At 43.2% G+C, this 27,199-nt stretch overlaps 1 protein-coding gene across 5 annotated transcripts in view; it reads right to left on the bottom strand.

The window, feature by feature from the left end:
* The window catches only part of SND1 (staphylococcal nuclease and tudor domain containing 1), a 439,060-nt gene extending 427,779 nt beyond the window's left edge, over window positions 1-11,281 (bottom strand). For all 5 annotated transcript variants that reach the window (XR_013415510.1, XM_077997257.1, XM_077997256.1 and 2 more), the window contains exon 1: window positions 10,978-11,281. Coding sequence is in view for 1 of the 5 variants with exons in the window: in XM_015134853.3 (XP_014990339.1) it covers window positions 10,978-11,055 (78 nt within the window). In the remaining 4 variants the exon portion in view is untranslated. The remainder of the gene's footprint in view (window positions 1-10,977) is intronic.
* Between the last annotated feature and the right edge of the window lie 15,918 nt (window positions 11,282-27,199).

The raw sequence follows: 27,199 nt of genomic DNA, 5'->3' as shown, positions 1-27,199 counted from the left end.
GATCGAGACCATCCTGGCCAACATGGTGAAACCCCATCTCTACTAAAATACAAAAAAAAAAAAAAATTACCTGGGCATGGTGGCATGCACCTGTAGTCCCAGCTACTTGGGAGGCTGAGGCAGGGGAATCGCTTGAACCTGAGAGGTGGAGAGGTGGAGGTTTCAGTGAGCCGAGATTGTGCCACTGCACTCCAGCCTGGAGACAGAGAGAGACTCCATCTCCAAAAAAAAAAAAAAGAAAAAGAAAAAAAAAGAAGTACAGTAGGCCCTCACATCCGTGGATTCAACCAACCATGGGTCAAAAATATTCAGGAAAAAAACAGTAAGAGTAACAATGCAACAATAAAAAAAATTAAAAACCAATAAAATATAGCAATTATCTACATAGTATTTACACTGTATTAGGTATTATTAGTAACACAGACATGATTGAAAGCATACAGGAGCCTGGGCACAGTGGCTCACCCCCCTATAATTCTAGCACTTTTGGAGGCTGAGGTGGGAGGATCATTTTCAGCCCAGGAGTTCAACACCAGCCTGGGCAAGATAGGGAGACCCCATCTCCACAAAAAATGTATTAGCCAGGTGTGGTGGCATGTACCTGTAGTCCCAGCTACTGAGGGGGCTGAGGTGGGAGGATCACTTGAGCCCAGGAGGTTGAGGCTGCAGTAAGCCATGATTGTGCCACTGTACTCTAGCCTGGGTGACAGAGAGATTCTGTCTCAAAAAATAAAATAAAATAAAATAAGATAAAAGAGGTTGTGCATGGGTTATGTGCAAATACTATCCCATTTTATACAAGGGACTTGAGCATCTCCAGATTTTGGTATTGGGGGGGGTTGGGGAAGTCTTGGAACCAAATATCAAGGGACAACTGTAATTATTTACCAAGGCCCAGGTGCTGGGTGGGCCCTGCGCTCCATAGAAAAGGCAAAGTGGCTTTCAGGAATAGTCTTATCGGGGAAATAAAACTACCAAGCGTAAAAAAACTATTGAGTAATGAACTATTAAGCAGTATTTTACCCTAAATTTTATCTAACATGACACCTGTAAGAAATAAACAGGTAAGGTACAAGTAAAGCACCCCAACCACTATCAAAAACAAAAAAGGTTACAAAAAAGGTACTAGTGGCTGCACTTTTAGAATCTATCTTATACAAATGCTAGCATCAGAGCACAGAGATATACAGTTCTGTCAGTGCAATAGTGCTTAGAATTATGAAAAGCTAAAACAACATACATCAACAGAAAAACAGATAATATACATCCAAACTGTGGAATACTGCTCAACCATTAAAAAAGAATGAGGTAGATCTATGACAGAAAGATAGTCATGACAACTTACTAAAATAAGAAAATTGCCAAACACACAAGAGATTGACCCTATTTCAGTTTCTTTTAAAAAGGAGGAGAGGGTGGCCGGGCGCGGTGGCTCAAGCCCGTAATCCCAGCACTTTGGGAGGCCGAGACGGGCGGATCACGAGGTCAGGAGATCGAGACCATCCTGGCTAACACGGTGAAACCCCGTCTCTACTAAAAAAAAATACAAAAAACTAGCCGGGCGAGGTGGCGGGCGCCTGTAGTCCCAGCTACTCGGGAGGCTGAGGCAGGAGAATGGCGTGAACCCAGGAGGCGGAGCTTGCAGTGAGCTGAGATCCGGCCACTGCACTCCAGCCTGGGCGACAGAGCGAGACTCCGTCTCAAAAAAAACACAAAAAAACAAAAAAAGGAGGAGAGGGTATGTATCTGCATAAAAACATTCTGGAAGCAAATATACCGTTGACATTTGCTGGGAGGATGAGAATGAATGGTAGAAAACTGAGGGGCAAGGAGGGCAGAGACTTGTTTTTTTCTTTTTTGTTTTTTGAGACTGTGTCTCCCTCTGCTGCCCAGGCTCTAGTACAGTGGCGTGATCTTGGCTCACTGCAACCTCCACCTCCCGAGTTCAAGAGATTCTTATCCCTCAGCCTCCCGAGTAACTGGGATTACAGGCGCGCACCACCATGCCCGGCTACTTTTTGTATTTTTAGTAGAGATGGGGTCTTGCCATGTTGGCCAGGCTGGTCTCGAACTCCTAACCTCAAGTGATCTAACCACCTCGGCTTCCCAAAGTGCTGAGATTACACGCGTGGGCCACCACACCCAGCCAGGGATTTTTGTTTTTGACTTCATACCTCTCTACTGCTTGAAATTTTAACAGCAAGTTGAGTATAGAAATATCAATTATTCAATTACTAACACTGGATGACACCCACCTGAACGTTTTGAAGGAATTCCAGGATAAACTGGAAAACTGTTGACCAAAATGAAAAAAGGCCATCAAGGGAACTGTAAATGTGACCCCCAATCATAAGGACTTCATAAGACCTGAGAATTATTTTTACTTCCATATTAGACAAGCTAGTGAAATATAAAGACTAAGACCACTGAGTAGATCATTTGCGGTTTTAGTGTTGTTAAGAATGGGCCTATGAATAAGAAACAGGAGAGATCCAAAAGGCCTAAGGATGAGGCTCCTCAGGATTGCAAGAACAGAAAGTGAGGAATGTAAAATCTTAGTTTTGTAAATGACACTAAAGACTTCCATTGAAATAATGTGCCAAGTTATTGGTGCCAAATTATAGGAAGATCCTGGGAATCTATGCAAACAGAAGGAAAAGTGGCAGATGAGTGTTAAAATGAGCATATGGCCTACATCAGGCATATAAAACTACTTCTCAGCTGTCAGCTGTGACCTAGGAATAGGATCTGAGTCACTATAAGTGGACCCTGAGGACCCCAGCCCAATATTGAGCCACAAATTAAAAACAAAGTGTCCTGGGAACCATCAAGACAAATGCGGAGAGAGAGAAACCACTATCCTCCTCTCATAAAATTCTGGTGCACCCACCCCCACATACATACATTTCATTTATCATTCATGTCCTACCCTTCAACTATAAACAGTACAGAAGACAAGATCAGTGGATCTCACAAGCCAGCCCCAGATCAATCCCAAACTGAGTCTTTCAGAATAACCTAGGAGTGGCTTTTTTTGAAAATGACCTTTCCAGGCCAGTCCCAGGGCTTCTAATTCAATGCCTGGGAAAAGTCTTCTAGGTTGTCCTGATGCGATGACCTGTTTAGGAAATCACTGGGCTCCTTTCTCTCACTCTGAATCTACTCCCAGAAAGGATTTAAAGTTTACCATAAAAAATAAACTCAAAAGTAAAGAAACCATGTGAGCAACTGCCAAGAATTGATTAAAATGATTCCTATACAGGTTTAGCATCCCTAATCCAAAAATCCAAAATCTGAAACACTAACATAATATTCAAAGGAAATGCTCATTGGAGCATTTTGAATATCAGATGTTCTGGCTCCAAGCAAGAACAGAGTTCAGGACCCTATTAGCCTGCACACTCCCAATCAAGAGCAGGAAAAGATAGACTCTCCCTATGAGCCAGGGGCTCCCTAAGTTCCCTCCTCTGCCATTCCTTTCTCAATTCAAGATCTGCTGCACCAGGAAAATGTCAGGGTGTTCTGAAGCAGAGATAGGACTAGGTGAATAAAACCCACCAGAACCATGTTCCTCTGGGTCTCAAGCAACACTCCCACTGGTTTATCCTCATACACTATTGAAAGGAAACCAAGAACTCCCCTTACTTCTATCTATCTTCTATCCACTCCACCATTCAATCATTTAGTCTCATTCTAACTTTCTGGTCTTCCACATCAGAAAACCATATTTCCACTAACCTGCTTTCTCAAAATAAAGATTTTTTTAAAAAAAGAATAGGAACAGAAAATGTGCTTTATGCAAGATAAGCAGCAATTCAAAGTCAAGCCGTTAAGGTATGATATTTCTCAGCTTTGTTTCAGCATGCCTAAATGAAATGTAACACAGGGTTTCTTATAAAATCACAGCCTTATGGGACTGGAAGATGCTTAGAGACAATGCATCCAGTAACCTCATGTTAAGACAGTTTGAGGTGGAATATCTTACCCAACATTACCCAAATGGCAGCACCCAGGCCAGAACTTGTGTCCCCTGACTTCTGGCCCAATGGTCTCTTCTCTCTGCCACTCTGCTTCCCAGGGACAAAGTTAATAAATTAGATTACTAACTTTAAGCACAGGTTCCTTAAATCTCCTTTATTCCTCTTGTTACACACGAAGCTGATGCTACAAGACCGTCCCAAGCAGATTACTGGCCAAATAAACAGAACTGAGAACTCAAGGAGCCTCAAAGTTTGTTGAGGAATAGGGAGGAGATGGTACCTTAAATCACACATGATAAGCATATAAGTGAAGAAAATGTGCCAAGCCAGTTTATATCATAGATTACACATTTCAAAAATGGCATCTGAAAATGACATCAACATTTTAATTAGTTTTATTTTTCCCATAAGTTGCTTAACTTCCTAACTTTTAAAAAACACCAACTGAAACCACTATTCATTTTTTCTTAAACATTAGTGAAGAAAAAGATTATTAATTTATCATATTGAGTCTAATGAAAATAAGTGAAATCCCGTAACATTCCATCTATATCAAATGTTCACAACCTGTGATTCCACATAAATTTCCACTGCAAAAGCAAAAAGCATGTCAGTCTCCCAAGAGAGGAAGTAGCAACAGAAACCAAGTGTGTACCCATCTCCCAGCAAGAAATAAGAGGAAAAGCCAGATAAGCCCAGTAACAGTTGAATCCCTTTATTGCATTTCTTTTCCCTCATAACGGCACAAAATTTCCTACAGTACCTATGCTCTTCTTGGAGAAATGAAATAAATCCAAAGACCAGACTCCAAAGACTCCCCTGTTAGAACCACATCTGTCAGATGGGTAGCTAGCCTATGCTCAGAAGTGAGTGGACAACAAGCCTTAGATAACCTTGTTACCTCAATTCAATAACCTGGCCAATTTTCTCTGCTAAACCTACAAACGGAAACCACAATTTTCATTTGCTCCCCAAATTTCATTCTCGAAGTAAACTGGGGGCATAGACTTCACCAAATCATTTGCCCACTATTGCCAGAACTAGTCACTGGCCTCAGAAGTTCCCACCCATGTTAATGAGCCACAGGGTGGGTGAGCCAGTTCTTACCTGATAGATAGTTTTGATCCCTGATGCATGCTACTTTGTTTTTCACTAACTAGGCAAAAAAAAGTACTGCCAGAGGCTGCAGCAGCAGTAAATTCCACCTAGTAACAAAATGCTAACAGAAACATAAACAACGACAGGTTCTAGATGCCATTTAGCTCTTATTAAGCCTACTCTTGGCATTTTTTTTTCATCCATGTTTTTCCCTCAATTAGAAGAAAAATAGTGACTTTGGGAATACACAGGACTAGCTGATAGTCAGAAGATCTTAGTGTTAATCCTATTAGAAACAAGCCTATGAGTAAGTATTTTTTCTTATCAGTCTCCCATTCTTTTTTTTTTTTTTGAGACAGAGTCTCACTCTGTCACCCAGGCTGGAGTGCAATGGCCCGATCTCAGTTCACTGCAACCTCCACCTCGCAGGTACAAGTGATTCTCCTGCCTCAGCCTCTGGAGTACCTGGGACTACAGGCACATGCCACCATGCCTGGCTAATTTTTTTTGTATTTTTAGTAGAGACGGGGTTTCATCATGTTGGTCGGGCTAGTCTCAAACTCCTGAACTCAGGTGGTCTGCCTGCTTCAGCCTCCCAAAGTGCTGGGATTACAAGCATGAGCCACTGTGCCCAGCCTCCCATTCTTAACATTTATTCAGTGTACTTCATGTCACTGATTAGCCAGGTGTGGTAGCACGCACCTGTACTCCTAGATACTCAGGAGGCTGAAGCAGGAGGATCCCTTGAGCCCAGGAGTTCAAGGCTGCAATGAGCCATGATTGTGCCACTGCATTCCAGCCTGGTAACTAAGTGAAATCCTGACTAGAAAAAAAAAAAAAAAGTCATCAATGGTGGAAACCCCAGGGACTTTGCGCTTGCTGTTCCTTTGGCCAGGAATGCACTTCCTTTATGGTTAGTATTTGATGTCCATCAGATCTCAGCACAAATGCCATCTTCTGAGAATTCTTTCCTAAACACAGTATCTAAAGGACCCACCCTCTCCCTTACTACCAACCACTCTGTCCCAGTTCCCTACCTGGTTTCACTATCTTGTATGATCATGCTTATTTCTTGTTAACTTCTTTATTGTCTGACTCCTCCATTAGCCATAAGGACAGAAATTTGATCTACTTTTTAAATTCTGTTTCTCCAATGCCCAGAGAGAGCTTGACAGATAGCAGATGATCAAAAAATATTTGTTCAGGAAAGAAAGGAAGTATAATTGCTTCTGATTCTCTTTCATTAGTTACCATACTGCTAACATAACTAGAGCCAGATAGGTGCTTCCTTTTGACAGAAAAATGACAGAAAACCTTTAAGATACAGTAAAAATTTAGTGTTCCTTTACTTACAATCTTGATTAAAAGCTACCAGGCTTACCTGCCGGGAAATGGGCATTTTAAGACCACAGGGAAAAGCCTTCCATACTGGCCTATGTACTTCTTTATAAATGGCCTTTCTAAAATATTGTTATTCAGCTACCTTATCCTTTGGAATAGTAGAAGGATATTTCAAGTAGCTTAGGAAAGGTGGGTTTTGTTTGTTTTTTCCTGAATTGGGGGAACCCGCCCCCAATATTTCAACATAGCCGGTCCCTCTGTTCGGGGTCCCTGACTTCCCGCAACATTCCTGCATGAGCTAAGTACACGTAGGAAAGAGCAGGTCAACAAACTACTCTACCCTCACTGAACTTTTCAAAGACACACACTTCTTAGTTCAGAAACCTAAGGATCCAGGCACAGTGGCTCACATCTGTAATCCCAGTACTTTGGGAGGCCAAGGCGGGCAGACAGCTTGAGGCCAGGAGTTCAAGACCAGTCAACATGGTAAAACCATGTCTCTACTAAAAATACAAAAATTAGCTAGGCATGCTGATGCGCACCTGTAATCCCAGCTACTCAGGAGGCTGAGGCAGGAGAATGGCTTGAACCCAAGAGGTGGAGGCTGCAGTGAGCCAAGATAGTGCCACTGCAATCCAGCCTGGGCGACAGAGCGAGACTCTGTCTTAAGAAAAAGAAAAAAAGAAAAGAAAAAGAAAGAAACCTAAGAAACATTTAGCTATACTTAACTAAATTATAGGTAGCATTTCCTAAAGGTTGTACACTGAAGGAATCTCCACTAAGTTACCCAGCAAGAAGTCTACATCTTGCTTTACAACAACCTGACAGCACAAGTCCCACTGAAGGAGAAAATTATGGCCCTTTCCTCCCTTGTGTCAATTTGCCTTGGTCACCCAGTGAGAATCATGGTTCTTAGTATAAAACAAAAGACTGGCAGAGGCATTCCTTTCCCCTTCTGAGGCAAGTAAGTGGGTGGGGGAGGGTAAGTTGAAATGGGAACTGGGTTTTGGCACTGTCCGTCCTCCCTTTAGCCTTCCACACCATAAGCAGGATAAGATATGCTGCCTCCATGGCTGCTTCCGATAAGCATACAAGATTCAAGAATTCAAGATTCATTCTGCTTTTGCAAACGCTTGACAAGAAATGTGAACATATCCAAAGAGAAAAGAACAGAGAGTAAACCAGGTCAGTAAAACCAGAGAAAATAGCCATCTCTAAGCTAAGGGGGGGTGACTCGATTATACTAAGTACCCCAACACTTCTCCCAACCTCATCTACTTAACATCTGCTGACAATATTCTGTTGCAGTTAAAGAATATCAAGCAAATTATTCAAAGAAACCCAGATTTTAAATCCTTCAGGGTTTCGAGAAAATAAGATCTGATTTGATAGAAGACACATATTTATCCAGGTTATATTTTGGCCACCCACATATTTCCAAGTCTCATCCCAACTCAGAAAATACAAATCCATCTTCAGTTTTTCCATCATCTTTACTGATTTTTTCTGTAACAGAACAACTCCAAAATGTCTGTATCAACTTACTGTCCACTTCCTCCTTAAATATTCCAGAACCAACTCTGTTCCTTCACCCCCACTCTCAATAGCAGACACAGGCGTTAACATCACCCTCGTTTTTAAAAAATTAGTCAAAGTGTTTTACAACTGGATTCCCAAGTTCTTCAACCTTAAACAAAATAATGTAGGACTTAATGGGATAGCAAAGCAGAGACCAGAAGAAACTTGTACCTCTCACGGCCCTACAACACTTTCTTCTGCCAAAAAAGAGGAAGGATTATTCCTCTTTACAGCGGCAAACTTCAACCCTAGACAATTTCAGACCTTCAGCTCAGCCTGAGTCCAGATAAATCCAAAGAGTTCACAATGAAAAGCGTAGGTCAGTGTTCCAATTTCTACCTCTCTCCCAAAAGGCAGAAAAGTAGTGTCTCCTGTTTTCCTATTCATCAAACTATTTCTTTTTCACTTTCATCTGTCATAGAGCTCCATCTTCCTTTGTAGAGTTCTTGCAAAGCAGTTCCTAGTAGCAATGGAAACTATTACTCTCCAGGAAAATACAACTTTGCTTAGCAGAAGAGCTTCACACAGAGCAATTTGTCAGTGGTCAATTTTTCATTCCAGACAAGGCTTCTAAACCTGGCACAAATCTGCCTGTCACTCTGCAGTTCACTCAGCTTCCCTCCCCTAATCCCTGCCTGTAACTCACCCATCCCCTGTAGTGTGGTCAGAGAAGGCAGTGCAATCTATACTCAGTATGGATGGCTCAAATCACTGAATTGTATATGCCACTTCCTAGACTCAACCATCTTCCACACCATACTCCTATGCGAAGACCATAAGCACCAAATGAAGTCACTTACCATAACAGCGGCTCCCGGACAAAACAAGGAGTAACATCTCATCTTTTCTCAATTATAGACAGCTTCACTTTCCTGCAATTTGTGGCTATGCATCACTGGCATCACTGGCATCACTATGCACCACCCTCCATGTTATAAAGTAATACCCTGGAGTCGTGAAGTCAGAGACATCATGCATGATATTGAAGAGCATGTGCCGTGGCAGACAGACCCAGGTTTAAGTCTCAGCTCTGCCTCTTATTACCAATATAAGGTACCTATCCTTGGGTAAACTATTCTTTCTAAACCTCAAATTACACATCTGTAAAATGTACCTGACAATCATTATTTACTTGTTCGTGTATTATAAGTGAGACAATATGAGCAGAATACTCAGCACAAGACATGACAATAAACACGTAATTGGTGATATTCAGTATCCATGGGGGTAATCTGTGGGCAGTCACTGCACAGAACCCAGATGCCCTAAAAGCCTCCAGCATTGGCAGAAACAAAACTATGTTCAGCCTCATTCTATTCCCATTCCACAAATGAGAGAGAGCTTTAAGAACAATTTAAACTTTAGCAAGGAGAAATCTCAGAAAGATCCACTCTTTCTTACCGCCAAACCCAACACCGGACAGCCAAGAGATGTTTTTGTTCCTATGGTGAAGGGAAGATCAGTGCAAATGAAAAAGCTAATGAAAGAAGAGCCACTTTAGGATAATCCTTTCATGAGTCAGGTCAGTATTTCGGAGGAAATATATATGCGGATCTTGGAAATTCTCTTCTCATTCAGTTTCTGATCAGTTATGACCCTCCATTATACATAAACAAAAGGAAAAGGCATTTGAAAATCCCAAGAATCGTGGCTGGTGGCAGACTATTACCTTAAGAAATGAGCACATGGAAATTGGGAGAGGGGATCTTAAAATCGGCTTTACACACACATAAGCTGCAGAACATTTTAATCTTGTGAGATCATGGGATAATTAAATGAATTTTTTTAAAAGCTGGGTCTTGCTATGTTGCCCAGGCTGGTCTCCAACTTCTGGCCTCAAGCGATCCTCCTACCTCGGCCTCCTAAGTGCTGGGATTACCAGCATGAGCCACTGCACCGCGCCTGAAATAGAATTTTTCAAAACTTTCTACAACAGCTAAACTTGTGGAGCTTTGTGAGAAAGCATCACATAGGATATTTGCTGTTGCAGACGGAAATGTCAGAACTGCAGTGTGAAACGACATCTAAAAGTTTACAGTCATCATAAACCAGAAAATTTGGTAAAACCAAGAAATGTCAGGTTCCAAGATTTGGGAGGGTTTTGGGGAGGATAACTGGGAGCTGGTGATAAACTGAATTGATATTATCAAATTATCATGGAGCTAGAAGTAAATTGTAAAAATAAACTTTGCAGGTTCAAATTCAAAATTCAAGAATTTTCAAAAAGTTGAGTGTATATAAAATCAGGCAGAATCTACAGTGCTATGAGCACTAGACTAGGAATCCAAACACTTGGGCTCTTGTTCTGGCTCCAACCCAAACCACCATGTGACCTTAAGCAAGTCACTTGCCTTCTTCAAGCCTATCTCCTTATCTTTAAGGGACGGGAGAACAATAATGATTACTAAGATTCTTGCCGGCCTAACCTTTTAAAAGTCAAAGGCACACAAAGATCATGAGCTTTCAGGTCTACACAGAAGGTGGAGGGAAAGAGGGGAAAAGACGGCCACAGAGTGAGAAAACTTGGGAGTCAAGTAACAGCGTTTGTGGGAACAGAAAAGTTTCATGATGGCCAAGTACTCGTAGAGAAGAGCCCATGTCAGGATCTCGAAAAACTGCTAACTACTCAGCATATGTCAAAATGAACAGAAAGACGGGGGGTGGGAGGACAGATATCAACGAATTGTCTCTGTCAATCAATCAGTAATCGATCTGTCCTGGTAAACAGCCAGGAGATCCGAATGCGGCAACCTCGGAAATCACTGTGACCCCTGATGTCAAGGTGTCCGGGAGGCAAGGAACAAGGGGACTCCGTGTCTGCTTCCGTATAGTGAGAGGATTCGGAGAATCGATGAAAAGTGAGGAAGAGGGCAGAGGAAAGGGGATATGGGACACGGAGCAGGCTGGCGGGAGGTGGAGTCAATGCCTGACTCCCGCCCGAAGGCAGGCAGAGGGGTCGGTGTCCGGGGCCCGTTCTCACCATCTTGACGATGCCCCGCTGCACGGTGGGGACCGCGGGTCCCCCGGAGGAGCCGCCGCTCTGCGCGGAGGACGCCATGTGTGGAGATGCAAAGGCAACGAGTGGAGCGGCTGGCCGGACTGGAGGTGTCAATGTGGGTGTCGGTGTTGGTGAAAGGGAGTCGAGGCGAGGGGCAGGCTGGCTACCAGCTGCGGAGGGTGGACGGGACGGACTCGCCAGGCGCTCACAGGAGCAGCAGCGGGACTCGGAACGAAAGAGACGCGATCTCCGCCGCCGCCACACGTTCTACTCGCCGCGCAAGCGTGCCAGAGCGCCACCGCCCTCCGGCCAATTAGCGCCCAAAGCCCGCCGGACCTCAGGCCAATAGGCACCCTGCTCGCGGAGCCCCGCCCCTTGGTCCCCAAAACGGTGGCGAGTTCCAGGAAGCGCTGAAAGAGTTGATTTGCGAGGATGGGCTAAGTATGGGGCGGGACTTCCGGGGCAGCCGGCGTAGGTAATGTCGGGAGGTGTAGTGGGAAGGAAAGGACACGTCAGCATCTGGCCGCGGGGCGCGGGGGGCCATGGGAGCCCCAGGGGCGGAGTCAGCTGCGCCCTCACGCCTGACCCCGCCCATGACGCTCCTCCCTGCCAGCCGCAGGGGCGCACATTTGTATGTCCACCTAGGTGGGCACTGCTGTATCCGGGAATGCGGCCTGGGAGGGTGGAGCCACGCAGGCAGAGTCCTGGAGGAATCTTACCCGCTACACTCGACTTCCGACATTTTAGCTTGGCTAAAAGTATGAAGAGAACTTGGAAAAGTCAGAGCTTGGTGGAACCTCCTACCGATGTGCGCTTTGACCCGCCACGCGGCCGCGCGCCTTCCTTGCAATCGGGAGTGTGTCTCGCTCTTGTTTGTGTCGCTAGGGTCTAGCGCTTGTGAGGCGTTCCATTGATGTTTGTTAGTGGGAGGAATAAATGTCTCTTAGAGGAAGGACGTGCCCCGTATACAGGGGAGAATGACCCTCGTCTCTTCCCAGCTGCTCCCGTGACGTTAGGGAAAAGCCTCGCTTTACGCTCTCCCCCTACCCGGTGTGAAGCGCCTGCAGCCACCGGACACCCTTCCTAGCCCCAGTAAAGAGGTGGGGGAAGGAACGGGAGAGCCAGGGCCTACAAATATTTAAGTGACTGTTTAGCGAGAACTAATATTCGTTGAATGCCCACTATGTGGAACCAAGGACCTTGAATGTGTTATGTCATTTAATCGTGAAACTTGGCTCTACACTGAAGACGTACTGCCCCTGCAGTTCTTTTTGTTTCTTTGGTTTTGTGGCTTTTTTGAGACAAAGTCTCGCTCTGTTGCTCAGGCTGGAGTGCAGAGGCACGATAACAGCTCACTGCAGCCTTGACATTCCCGTGCTCAAGCGATTCTCCTGCCTCAGTCTCCTGTGTAGCTGGAGCTGGTACCACGGGTCCGCGCCACCGTGCCCGGCAGATTGTGTGTGTGTGTGTGTGTGTGTGTGTGTGTGTGTGTGTAGAGAGGAGATCTCACTTTGTTGCCCAGGCTGGTCTCCTGGGCTCGAGTTATCCTCCTGCTTCGGCCTCCTAAAGTGCTGGGATTACATGCATTATCCACAGTGCTCGGTACCCTGCTCTCTTAAAAGATTGTAAATTAATTCTCCCGCACTAAACATATCCCAGGGTCAAGTTTTGAGGTCACCTTCTTAGATCCCTAATTTGCCACCCTTTTCCAAAAAAAAAATGAATAAATAAAATAACCTCTGTGGAGGTTCGTTTCATCTGATTATACCCCTCTCCATCTCGTGGTGTTTTATCTATCCTACCCCTATTTCTACCCTGTCCTTCATTGAAATTGTTAACACTTGGTGCACACTCTTCAGCCAATAATCCTGAAATACTTCAATATCTATGAGCATGATTTATTCCATACCCTGGCCTCTTTGCTTCTTGACCTCATCTTCAGTAAACTTGACCTCTGCACCAATTTAGGACGTTCTCCAGTACAGATAAAACACCATAACTTCATAGATACAATTGTAAACTCAAACACTTTGTTCTTTGATCATAACTGCTGTCCTCTCTCCCTTCTCACTCAGTTAATTGTCTTATATCTTGTATTAGTTGCATAACAATTTGCCCCAAAACTTAAATAATAAAGAAAACAATAAGCATTTATCTCACAGTTTTTGTGGGTAAAGAATCTGGGCTGGTTGCCTGCCTTTTCCTCTAGGTCTTCTCTTATAAAGCTGCAGTCAAGGTGACAAGGGCAGTTGGGGAGGGGACTGTGGTCTCATCTGAAGGTCCTCCTCTGACTGAAGGTAGATTGCTTTCCAAGCTCACTCATAGTTGCTGGCAGAATTCAATTCCTCAAGATGCTGGACTAACAGCCTCAGTTTTTCAATGGTTCAGTTTCCCTCTATGTGCGTCATGGGTCTCTCCAAAGGGCAGCTCACAACGTAACAGCTGGTTTCCATTAGAGCAAGCAAGTGAGAGACAACAGAGGACAAGCTTTAACTAGAATTTAAAGTCCCTGAACTCACTACCCTCACTTTACCAGCTCCCCGCTGCCTTCTCCTGGATCCTTGGCTAGACTCCATGCACTGTCCATCGTTTTAGCCCCTTTCCTACCGATATCTTCATCTGTTATTCCCATTGTCTTTCCTTGGGCCCACCTGTCAAAACTCAACTCTAGGCCCTCTATAGCTCTCTACTTTCTTCAAACCTACCACTTACCTGGAGAAAACACTCAATTCTGCAGGTTGGTGCCACAGTGAATTAATTAATAGGTCCTCACACAGTGCCTGGAATTTCTTCTCTTTATTCAGTCAGCTCAGCCTTGAACTCTACTGAGTTTGTTTTAACTGACTCTACCATCTCCCACACTCTGAAATAGTGATAAGGCCTCCTACTTGGAAGAGAAAATCATCAAGAACTCCCTCCATTTTCCACTACCAAATCTAAAATCTTCCTCCTCATTCCTCTCTTCTCCCTTGTTACTGTCAGCTAAAGAAAAAAAAAAATCAAGCTTTTAAAAAATAAAAGTTAATTTTATCCAGAAGTCTTACTGAGGCCCAAGGACTACATATTGCCCAGGAGCAGTTGCCAGACTGCTCCTGCACAGTGTTTCAGCCCTTTGCTTATATACAGGAGGTGGAGGTTCAGTTACATGCAAAATCACATCAAAGCTTGGGTGTCAAGAGTACATCTGGTTATAGAACTCTAAAGTACATATGGTTATAGATTGTAGAAGTAGAACCACTAACTCTGTCAGATGTTATCTTATGTGCAGGGAAAGGCAAGGACTAAGGTCATTTATCTTTTATGGACTATACTGACTCAGGCAACAGACATTGGGGGCCGTGTGCTTTATCCTGTTTTGTCTTCAGAGCATCTTTCAGGATAGCAGTTGTCATCATCACAGTCAGGGGCTTTGTGAAATTCTGCTGAGAAGCAGAAATGAGGAAATGGCTTCTTACATTTGCTACCTTGTCTCACATTACAAAGAAAAAGCTCCCTCCTACTCTTCAGGCTAAACTCTTCGTCTTAGTTCTTAATCTGCCCCCTCCACATTTCCAATCATTCCCTCTCCGGTTTTTACAGCTTCTCAGTTTATCCTGGGTTCTTCTCATTAGCATTAAAAAAAATTTTTTTTAAATCTTAAAAAAGAGTAGAACAAGGAGTTCAATCTGTAACTGGCAGTGAACAATCAGTTGATGTAACACTACCTTCAGACCAGCCTCATTAGCATTTAAATATTCTCAAATTTCTTGCTTTGTAAAAATCAATTAATTAAATAAATTTTTCCTTCATTCCACATCCGTCTCCAGATATCTCTCCTCCCTTCATAGGCAAATCTCCTTGGTAGAATTCTCTTTGTTGCCTTTACATCGTCACACCACATTCAATCCTTAGCCGTCCTCATTCTGACTATTGCCCTTACCAATTTACCAAAACAGTTCTCTCCAAGGTCACTGATGACCTCCTTGTTACTACATTCAGTGGACACTTTTCAGACCTCAATTTGCTGAGGTCTCCGTAGCATTTGACACTGCACCTTGAAATGCCTTTCTCCTGAGATACTATACCTGTGTATCCCTCCCATCTCCTAGCTGCTCCCTCTTATCTCCATTGTGATGACTCCTTTGCCTGCCCCTTAGTATTGATGTTCCTCAGGGTGCTTCTGAAGGCATCTTCTTTTCTAATTCTAAACATTCTTCTTAAGACATCGTATCTACTCCCATGACTGCATATCAATGACTCCCAAATATATACAACTCCTGTTAAAATCTCTCTTAAGCTCCAGACCCATCTGTCCAGCGACATTCTAAAGATCTGCTCATGGCTGGGCCGGGCGCGGTGATTCACACCTGTAATCCCAGCACTTTGGGAGGCCGAAGCCGGGGATCACCTGAGGTCGGGAGTTCGAGACCAGCATGAGAAAACATGGAGAAACCCCGTCTTTACTAAAAATACAAAATTAGCCAGGTGTGGTGGCGCATGCCTGTAGTCCCAGCTACTTGGGAGGCTGAGGCAGGAGAATCCCTTGAACCCAGGAGGCGGAGGTTGCGGTGAGCCAAGATCATGCCATTGCACTCTAACCTAGGCAACAAGAGCAAAACTCCATCTCAAAAGAAAAAAAAAACAGATCTGCTCATGGCTATCACCTGAAGAATTCAAATTCAACATGTCTCACAAGGAACTAATTCTCTTTCCTCCCAAATCTGCTCTGCCTTAGTATTTGTCTCAGGCCATATAATGGTACCTAAAGCTACCCAGTTGCAAGCCTAAAGCCTTTGTGTCATCTGTGATTCCTCCTTCTTCCTTCTTTCCCATTCCTTAGTGAATCTTGGAAATCTCTTGGATCTACAGCAGCACACTTGAACAAACACACAGGCCCTAGAACCAGATTGCATGGGTTCACATCCCCACACTATATACCTTGACCAGGCTGTGTAGTAGCTCTGTGCCTTAGGTTTCTTGTCTGTAGAATAAAAATGATAATAGGACCTACCTCATAGGATTGCTTTGGTTTGCAGGATCATATGAATCAGTAAATGTCGAAGACTTAGAACATTGCCTAGATCTTTGTGTTAATTTTTTAATGAATGCTAGCAAAGAAGGGATTTGACACTAGCTCTTATGACTCTGAAGGTCATGATCTTTCCTCTGTGCCTTTACAGGAAGGAAAGGGACTTTGAAATCCTTAAAGAAGACTTTTTTTGTGCAATGGAGAACAAACACAGAATGTAGTCTGAAGATGCACAAGATTCACTGAAACAAACAAAGCACCCTATTTCTTGAACTTCCTTGAAAATAAATTTAGGAAATATGTTCCTCTCAGTAATAATGGCCTGAATATATTGAGCACTAAACATATGCGCTAAACAGACTCTGTGCTACGTGCTTTTACCTACATTACATAATTTAACCCTTAGAAGAATCCTATGAAGTATATATAGTCAATCTCTTTCCACAAAGGAGGACATTAGTGCTTAGAAAAGGTGATCAACCAACTCTAGGTCAACAGCTAATAAGGACGGAGTCAAGATTTGAACCTAGAACTTTCTACCATAAATAGTCTTCTCTGAGCTATTTGACTAGCCTGCTTCCAAGATATCCAAGCATGTTCCTTTCATCCTAGGCCTGCACCTGTAGAATTCAGAAGCTAAGCAAAGAAAGAGTTTTCAACTCTCCAGTAAGTTTCCTTTGGGAAAACAGGAGAAAACTCAACACTGGAATAACTTTCTGCCTCCGTTCTTCCAAGCCCATCTCCAGCTTCAACCCATTCCCCATACTACTAACCCGATGTTCTTTCTAAAATGCAATTTTCAGCTAGGTGCGGAGGCTCACACCTGTAATCCCAGTACTTTGGGAGGCCAAGGCAGGCAGATCACCTGAGGTCAGGAGTTTGAGACCAGCCTAGCCAAAATGGCGAAACCCCGTCTCTACTAAAAATACAAAAATTAGTCGGGCATGGTGGTGCGCACCTATAATCCCAGCTACTAGGGAGGCTGAGGCAGGAGACTTGCTTGTACCCGAGAGGCGGAGGTTGCAGTGAGCCGAGATGCTGCCACTACACTCCAGCCTGTATGACAGAGCAAGACTGTCTCAAAAAAAAAAAAAAAATTCAATCATATCAACTCCTTCCTTAAAATTGCAGTGCCTTCCCCACCCCACTACCCCCCACCCCACAGAGCATAGCACCCTCACCACCTGGCCCTGACCTGCTTTTCAGCTTCTCCTTTCACCCTCCTCCTCCTCCTTTTTTTTTTTTTTTTTTAGAACAACCCTATGAAGTAGATATAATCAATCTCTTTCCACAAAGGAGGACATTAGTGCTTAGAAAAGGTGGCCAACCAATTCTAGGTCAACAACTAATGAGGATGGAGACAGGATACACTGTATATTTTTTTTTAAAGTAAAGCCTCACAAACTCAAGTTTTATAAACCAGTGCTGTCTAAAAGAACATTCTGCGATGACGAAAATGTCATATATATGCTCTGTCCAACACAGTAGCCACCAGCTAATGAGCCCTTGAAATGTGGCTAGTGCAACTGAGGAAGTAGATTTTTAATGTTATTTAATTTTAATTAATGTAACACATATGACTGGTGACTATTTATTGCATAGCATCAGATTAGGTGATTAAATTTGAATATTGCTGTCATATCTGTTACCATAATCTTCTATGTAGGTTTAAAAAATATTTCTGTATGCTTTGTGTAGCCTAAACTTGGTTAAAATGCTTAATAGCATAACCCATCATTTTTTAAAATGTTTTAAGAAACAACAAGAAAGTTTACTTTTTAACATTGAAAGTGGAATGCAAATACTGTTAAGAAAAAGAAAAAAAAATCCTGTGCTTTAGGCTTAGACATTATTTCTCAAACCTCATAGTAGAAAAAAATTATTTCAATATAAGGATAATAATGTGCTCATCCTAATTTGCCCTATCTACATAATAACTCAAAATAAAGGACTTACGAAAGTGTAATATGCATTTATATAAGTCTGTGATTGGGTAACAATTACAAAACTTTTAGTTAATGGATCAACTTTGTACCCTGTCCTGTTGTCATTTAATGGCAAAGCCAACCTTCATTCTGTTCTCCCAAATGTCATTAATCAATGCCTCTGGGTTCTCAGTAGCCTTAGATAATTGTATATTAATTCCCTCCTGCTACAGCTGTTGGCTTTGACCACTGTCAAGTTATATCATTCCCAATCTTGCTTGTTCGCAAATTTCTAAGAAAAAAGGCATAAAAAAAAACTTCATGTAATTGTACCACTTTTATTATAAGGTAGCATGCTGTTCTGAGACTCTGTAAACTGAGATGATCAACATATCATGAAGATTCCGGCTGGGCGCGGTGGCTCAGGCCTGTAATCCCAGCACTTTGGGAGGCCGAGATGGGTGGATCAGGAGGTCAGGAGATCTAGACCATCCGGGCTAACACGGTAAAACCCCGTCTCTACTAAATAATACAAAAAGCTAGCCGGGCGCGGTGGTAGGCGCCTGTAGTCCCAGCTAACTCCGGAGGCTGAGGCAGGAGAATGGCGTGAACCCGGCAGGCGGAGTTTGCAGTGAGCCCATCGTGCCACTGTACTCCAGCCTGGGAGATAGAGGGAGATTCCGTCTAAAAAAGAAAAAAAGAAAAGAAAAAGAAAAGATCCCTAGGCCGGGGGCGGTGGCTCAGGCTTGTAATCCCAGCACTTTGGGAGGCCGAGGCGGGCGGATCACGAGGTCAGGAGATCCAGACCATCCTGGCTAACACGGTGAAACCCCGTCTCCACTAAAAATAGAAAAAATTAGCCAGGTGTGGTGGCGGGCACCTATAGTGGCAGCTACTCAGGAGGCTGAGGCGGAAGAATGGCGTGAACCCGGGAGGCGGAGCTTGCAGCGAGCCAAGATTGCACCACCGCACTCCAGCCTAGGCAACAGAGCGCGCTCCGTCTCAAAAAAAAAAAAAATTAATTAATTAAAAAAAAAAAAAAGATTCCTTTCTCTCCCCAGAATCCTGAAGTCAATCCTGAAGTCAGCAAACTCAGAGTTAAAGTTTCAGCAAGTAACAGCAAACTAGATTAACCACAGCATAAACATACAGAAGTCCCCCCTTATCTGAAGGGTGTATGTTCCAAGACCCCCAGCAGATGCCTGACCTGAAACTGCAGATATATATAGTTTTTTCCTATGCATATATGAATACCTATGTATGTTTAATTTATAAATTAGGCACAGTAAGAGATTAACAGTAATAACTAACAAGAAAACAGACCAATTATAACAATATACTATAATAAATGTTATATGAATGATTCTCTCTTACTCTCTGAAAATATCTCAATGTTTTTGAACCACAATTGACTGTGGGTAACTGAAACTGCAGAAAGCAAAACTGCAGATCACAGTGGACGCTACTATACATTTTTCTCTTACAGATCAAGAAGCTGGAGGTATTTGTTTAAAAGTTCAACCATCTCAGTGCAGGCATCTCTGCAATTTCCTTGGCTTTTCCTTTGTAGTTGCAAAATAGCTGCTTCAGCTCCAGACACTGGAACAAGAAGGAAAAGGAGGAGGAAGAGGAGAAGGAGGCAGCAAAGAGAAGAGGGAAAAGACCAATGCCAGAAACATCTGCTCATTTTTATTAGGAGAGCAAGTTTTCCCAGAAGTGCCTATGCTAAGGCCTAAAGCCTCTCCTTGCTGCAGGGGAGGCTGGGGAGGCATTTCGATTGACAAGAAAGAGGGAATCAGAATTGGATATTAGGGTGGCCTGAACCTTGGGCCTCTTCTTTTCTTCCGGCCATTCTGCCCTTCTAGAACTCTGGCCTATTCCCAAGCTCCATTCTCTCTTTTGTATTTTTTCTTTTCTTTTTTTGAGATGGAGTCTCGCTCTGTTTGTCACCAGGCTGCAGTGCAGTGGCATGATCTTGGCTCGCTGCAACCTCCACCTAATGAGTTCAAGCAATTCTCCTGCCTCAGCCTCCGGAGTAGCTGGGACTACAGGCGCATACCGCCATGCCCAGCTAATTTGTGTATTTTTAGTAGAAACGGGGTTTCACCATGTTGGCTGGGATGGTCTCGATCTCTTGACCTCATGATCTGTCCACCTCAGCCTCTCAAAGTGCTGGGATTACAGGCGTGAGCCACCACATCCGACCTCCATTCTCTCCTTCAAGGCAGAATCCTGGCCCCTCATTCTCTCCAGACCCAAAAAGCCAAAAGCAGTAAGCCTGTGTTTCATGGTTGTTGTCTCTGGTCCAGCGCTCCCAGTACTAAAGGCCTGCCTCAGGGAACGTGCAGTCCTGGGACCATTGGCTTCCTCCACTTCTCTGCTATCTCGTGCCTGCAGGAAGGCCTCCTGTCCACTGAAGGACATAACCCTGTGTACATTGCCCTCTGTTGCTTACTGTGGCTCCAGCAGCAATAGCCACACTAAAAATCTCAGCCCAAACACACCCAGAACTTTCCATCCCTGGTTTTTTGCTTACACCCAATTCCCTCCACTTGGAATGCCGTTCTACAGCTCAGTTCAGGCACAGTTTTTCCCATAAAGTTATCTGAGAGACCTCCAATCAGAAATGACTCTTCACTCCCCTATATCCCCAGACCTTCTGGATAATGCCTTTCTGGTGGTGTGCACTGCACTCTCCTTGTGTCATACTTGTTTGTGTAACAGTTGAACTGACCAGTAAACTTTTTGGCAATAAGCTCCTATGAATCTTGTTAACTTTTGTGTTCTCCATAGGCCTGGCACTGCCTTATAAAGAATAAGCACTCAGTAAGTGTATTTTGAACTAAATTGAAGTATTCAGTCTGTTTGAATGTCTGAGGTGACTTATTTACCTTTACCTTCTCTTTGCATTCCTTATATCTGTTATATATCCTTTGTGTTTTCTGGAAATTGAACCTAAGAATGTCAGGGATAGTTAGGGTGAAAGTTGGGGATCCTAGTGGGGGTTACTATCATTGGACAGATCCCAACATAGTATAGTTCATGGAATCATAAATATTATTTAACTTCTGCCAACAATAGAATGTGTCTCCACCTCTTCCTATACCCACACATACCTTAACTTTAGCCTGCTCCTGTATATTAGATAAGGGAGGCCAGCTGTGGGAACAAAAGAACAGACAATTATTCAGTGACCTAAATAATACAAAGGTGTATTTCTTTCTCACACAGCAGCCCAGGATGATGACTTTCCTCATGTAATCATCCAAAGACTGAGGCTGGTGGCAACTCTCCCATCTACTAACAGGAAATCTAATAGCAAAACAGTTCTCATTTAAAGTCAAGAGCAGGCCAGGCGCGGTGGCTCACACCTGGAATCCCAGCACTTTGGGAGGCTGAGGCAGGTGGATCACCTGAGGTCAGCAGTTCGAGACCAGCCTGACCAACATGGAGAAACCCCGTCTCTACTAAAAATACAAAATTAGCCAGGTGTGGTGGCGCATGCCTGTAATCCCAGCTACTTGGGAGGCTGAAGCAGGAGACTCGCTTGAACCCCGGAGGCAGAGACTGCAGTGAGCTGAGATCGAACCATTGCACTCCAGCCTGGGCAATAAGAGGGAAACCACGTCTCAAAAAAATTAATAAATAAATGAAATAAAGTCAAGAGTAAAGGAAGAGATGTCATGTAACGATGCGGAAACATTTTGAGGAGAAGATAGATGTTGAGATAGTCGCATTAGATGTTCTCGATCTTCTAAATAAAGTGGGATGACTTGGGAATCAGAAGACAGGATGAATTTCTATAGAATCAGTGACCCCAAGACTACAGATGAGGCCCTGCCAGGGAAGGCAGGTCCTGGAATCACCAGGAGAGGATCCAGACTGAAGCCAGACCTCTGGACTGGATGGGCATGGTCCTCACCAGGAAAACTGGTGTCAGCTGTCAGAGCTTAGGGACCAGAGCAATGAAGATGAAGCAAAGAAAGAGGTCAGGATCTGGGTGAATGGTAAGGGTCAGGAGTGCGCAGGGGCAAGCCCAGAAGTGAGAGAATGGGCCCCAGGACCTGTGAATAGAGACAGGGTAACTGGAATGCTGAGGGTGGAGCTACCACCAAGAAGACAGATTTGTCATTGCTGGGAGTCAAAGGATAGGGGCAGGAGCTGAGGCAAGAGGCCAGGGTTCAGGTGGCAGCTGAAGTCAACTCAGTGGATTTCAGGATGGTCCATGCATTTTTTTCGGTGCCTTTTTCTGACTCTCCTCCATATTAATTCTCCCAAAGGATAACTATTTCAGGTAGAATAATGATCTATTTCAGCCACATGCCACACAAATACCACAGATACCAAAAGGTGGAAAATCATCTCTTTCCTCTTTACTCCAAGTCTTTGTTTCATGCATCTGAGAGTGGCATAAATTCCAATATGAAACGATTTTGTAAAATAGCAAAGTATATTTGCTATTTATATCATACTCTGTTGTTCAGTGGAGAGCAGTTAATAGAGTTTGCTCTCTTAAGAGTGCTTCAGAGGATAGGATGTTGCTTTATGAGCAACTGAAACAGGCTAAACTACCAATGAGTTATGTAATGTTTACATTTTCTTTCTTTTTTTAGAGAGACGGCGTCTCAATCTGTCACCCAGGCTGGAGTGCAGTGGCATGATCTCAGCTCACTGCAACCTCTGCTTCCTGGGTTCAAGCAATTCTCCTGCCTCAGCCTACTGAGTAACTGGGACTACAGGCACTCGCCACCGTGCCTGGCTAGCTTTTTTTTGTTTTTTAGTAGAGGCGGGGTTTCACCGTGTTGCCCAGGCTGGTCTCGAACTCCTGAGCTCAGGCAATCTGCCCGCCTTGGGCTCCCAAAGTGCTAGGATTACAGGCGTGAGCCACTGCGCCCGGCCTTTTGCTTTTTTTTTTTTTTTTTTTTTTTTGAGACAGAGTCTCACTCTGTTGCCCAGGTGGAGTGCAGTGGCACGATCTTGGCTCACTGCAACCTCCGCCTCCCCTATTCAAGCAATTCTCCTGCCTCAACCTCCCAAGTAGCTGGGACTACAGGCGCCTGCCACCACCACGCCTGGCTAATTTTTGTATTTTTAGTTGACATGAGGTTTTACCATGTTGAGCAGGCTGGTCTCAAACTGCTGACCTTGTGATCCTCCTACCTCAGCCTCCCAGTGTGCTGGGATTACAGGCATGAGCCACTGCGCCCCGCGTTTTTTTTTTTTTTTTTTTTTTTTTTTTTTTTTTAGCTCTCAATACAGAGCCTTTGAGCTGTTTCCCTCTGCCTGGAGCTCTGTCGCTGGAACAGGGAACAAAAATGGACAAAATCTCTGCATTCTGGGAGCTCACATTCTAATATCAGAAACCCAGGGTGAGATCATTGTAATGGTTAAACTTTAAATTTGAATTAGAAGTACTTGTAACCAAGGCAATAATAAAGAAGACACATTAAGGTTATATAATTCTCACTGTCTAATCAAACAAAGTAAGCATATTATTTAATGGGAAGAGACAAACATTTCCCTTGACATTGAATTCTAGAAGCCTTTCATTACATGACTCTTTATTTAAAGAACAATGAGTAATATAATGGGCAATGTGTTTTGGTTTTTGTTTTTTCTCAAATTTTAATTTCTATGGGTACATAATAGGTGAATGTATTTATGGGGTATGTGCAATACTTTGATAGAGGCGTACAAGTGTAGTAATCACATCAGGGGAAATGGGGTATCCATCACTTCCAACATTGATCATTTCTTTGTATTACAGACGTTCCAATTATACCCTTTTAGTTGTTTTTAAATGTACAATAAATTTTTGTTTACCGTAGTCACCCTGTTGTGCTATCAAATACTGGCTCCTATTCATTCTATCTAACTATGTTTTTGTACCCTTAACCGTCCCTACCTCCTCCAATCCCTCATGCCACTACCCTTCCCAGCGTCTGGTAACCATCATTCTATCTCTGTGATTTCAATTTTTAGCTCCCACAATTAAGTGAGAACATGTGAAGTTTGTCTTTCTGTGCCTGGCTTATTTCACTTAACATAATGTCCTCCAGTTCCATCCATGTTGTTGCAAATGACAGGATCTTATTCTTTTTTATGGCTGAACAGTATTCCACTGTGTATATGTACCACAGTTTCTTTATCCATTCATCTATTAATGGACACTTAGGTTGCTTCCAAATCTTGGCTATTGTGAATACCGCTGCAGTAAACACCAGAGTGCCTATATCTCTTTCACAGACTGATTTCCTTTATTGTGGGTGTATATCTAGCAGTGAGATTGCTGGATCGTGTGGTAGCTCTATTTTAATTTTTGTTGTTGTTGTTACTGATACAGGGTCTTGCTCTGTCACCCAAGCTGGAGTGCAGTGGAACAACCATGGCTCACTGCAGCCTAGAACTCTTGGGCTGAAGTGATCCTCCTGCCTTAGCCTCCCCAGTAGCTGGGTCCTCCCCAGTAGCACACTACAGGTATGTGCCACCACAATCAACTAATTTTTTAGCTTAATTTTTATTTTGTAGAGATGAGGTCTCACTGCGTTGCCCAAGCTGGTCTCAAACTCCTGGACTCAGAAATGAACCTCCTCTCTTGGCCTCCCAAAGTGCCGGGATTGCAGGCATGGGCCACCATACCCAGCCTATTTTTAATTTTTCGAGGAATCTCCATACTGTCCTCCATGGTGGTTGTACTAATTTATATTCCTATCAACAGTGTGTACAGGTTCCATTTTCTTCACATCTTTGCCAGCATTTGTTATTGCCTGTCTTTTGGATAAAAGCCATTTTAACTGGGGTGAGATGATAGCTCCAAAGGGCAATGTTTTTTAACAGAGGTAAGAGGTGGAGAAATGTGGCTATTTCTTACAAAAGTTCACATAACACCTATAGGAATTTGCTGAATTGTGACTCAGTGAAAGATTCTGTGGTAAGAAATAGCAATCACTATAAAAGCAAAAGCTCTACTTAAAAATAAAAGGGTCAAGGCCAGGTGCAGTGGCTCAAGCCTGTAATCCCAGCACTTTGGGAGGCCAAGGTGGGCAGATCACCTGACTTCAGGAGTTCGAGACCCGCCTGGCCAATAGAGTGAAACCCCCTCTCTACTAAAAATCCAAAAACTAGCTGGGCTTGGTGGCATATGCCTATAATCCCAGCTACTCGGGACACTGAGGCAGGAGAATTGCTTAAACTCGGGAGGCAGAGGTTGCAGTGAGCCATGCCACTGCACTCCAGCCTGGGCAACAGAGTGAGACTCTATCTCAAAATAAATAAATACATAAAAGGGCCAAAATATCTAATTCTCTCTTACTAGGTACTGACGGTCAAACAGAACATGTAATAAAGGGAAAATAAGATCTTCTAAAATATTTTAAGAGGGTCAGATGAAGAGGGTATTATTTAGGCATTCATCAGCACACACCATCTTAGTGAGGGAAGTTGTACAGAGAGACCCTAAAGCTGGGTTTCCTACACTTGACATGACTCTGAGCCTTCACATAAATCTTCCTGATGTCATTGTGAATTGGTTCAGAGTAGCTGGAGAAGAAACTGGAATATGCATAAGAGCCTTCAAAAATTGCTCAAGTCTTTTGACCTGGCAATTCCACTTTGGGAACTCTAAGGGAAAAAAAAAAGATTACCAGGGAAGAACAGAGGAGTTCAAAGCAAATGTTATGACATAGGGGTTGAGAGTAAGGACAATGGAATGTGTTTGTCAGGGTAAGAATTGTTTGTGAAAGTTATTTGTGGAACTTGCAATTTACTTCATCTCTCCAAATCTCAGTTTCCTCATCTGTAAAATGGGAATAAAACTAGTGCCTGGCTCACAGGGTTGGTCTCCAATGTGGATGAAATAATGAATGAAAGGTTCTACTTAGAGTGCCTGGAATCTAGGGAGTTCTTAATAAGGTTAGTGATATGATGACGATCTTGAGAAGCTGAAACCACTCAAAGCCCCAAAGACATGAAAATAGCTAAGAAAACTTATGGTATGTAAACACAGTGAAATACTAGGTAACTATTTAAATGGCATGTATGTAAGCTATATTTATGTAAATCAAGTGCAATATAAAAAGCCAGGACACAAAATAGTTTTACATACCGATTGCAACACAGTGATAAGACATATGTACATTAGAAATAACCTAACAGAATTTTTAGAGACAGAAGCAAAGTTTAACGTTCTGTTGGTTTGCTGGGTAATGTTTTCTAGGGTTCATAGTAAATTCTTTTTCTTTCTTTCTTTCTTTCTTTCTTTCTTTCTTTCTTTCTTTCTTTCTTTCTTTCTTTCTTTCTTTCTTTCTTTTCTTTCTTTCTTTTTTTTTTTTTTTTTTTTGAGAGGGAGTTTCGCTCTTGTTGCCCAGGCTGGAGTGCAATGGTGCGATCTTGGCTCACCGCAACCTCTGCCTCCCAGGTTCAAGCGATTATCCTGCCTCAGCCTCCTGAGTAGCTGGGATTACAGGCATGTGCCACCTCACTTGGCTAATTTTGTATTTTTATATATGAGAATTCTAGTTCTGCATCCTCACCAACATTTGATATTGTCAGTCTTTTTAAATTTCAGTCATTTTGGTAGATGCGTAGCAGTATCTCACTGTGGTCTTAATTTGCTTTTCCCTGATTTCTTTTTTTTTTTCTTTTCCGTTCTTTTTTTTTTTTTTTTTTTTTTTTTTTTTCTGAGGCAGGTCTTGCTTTGTTGCCCACACTGGAGTGCAATGGCATGATCTTGGCTCACTGCAACCTCCCCTTCCTGGGTTCAAGCGATTCTCATGCCTCAGCCTCCTAAGTAGCTGGGATTACAGGCGTGTGCCAACACACCCAGCTACTTTTTGTATTTTCAATAGAGAGAGGGTTTCACCATATTGGCCAGGCTGCTCTTTAACTCCTGACCTCAAGTGATCCACCTGCCTTGGCCTCCCAAAATTAATCTCAGCTGGGATTACAGGCCTGAGCCTCTGCACCCGGCCTGTATTTCCCTGATTTCTAATCAGGGTTGAGCATTTTACAATAGATGTATCTGGCATATGGTCATAAAGATATTCTCTTATATCTTCTAGAAGCTTTATTATTTTGCCTTTCACATTAATAGCAATAATTCCAAGAAGTACTGTAATATCATTTTGTTTGTCTTCCTTCAAGTCATCTTCTGAGACTGTAGCCATTTATGTCCTATTCTAATCCAAAATGAGGTAGGAGAGAAAGAAAGCATCTGACCCTCAAATATTCTCCTGCTCCTAGAGCTTAGAAGTTCTTAATTACAAATCAAATG

Source organism: Macaca mulatta, chromosome 3 (genome assembly GCF_049350105.2).
Source record: "Macaca mulatta isolate MMU2019108-1 chromosome 3, T2T-MMU8v2.0, whole genome shotgun sequence".
NCBI lineage: Eukaryota > Metazoa > Chordata > Mammalia > Primates > Cercopithecidae > Macaca > Macaca mulatta.
The sequence above is the reverse complement of the archived record's forward strand: the minus strand, read 5'-3'. Positions and strand labels throughout refer to the sequence as shown.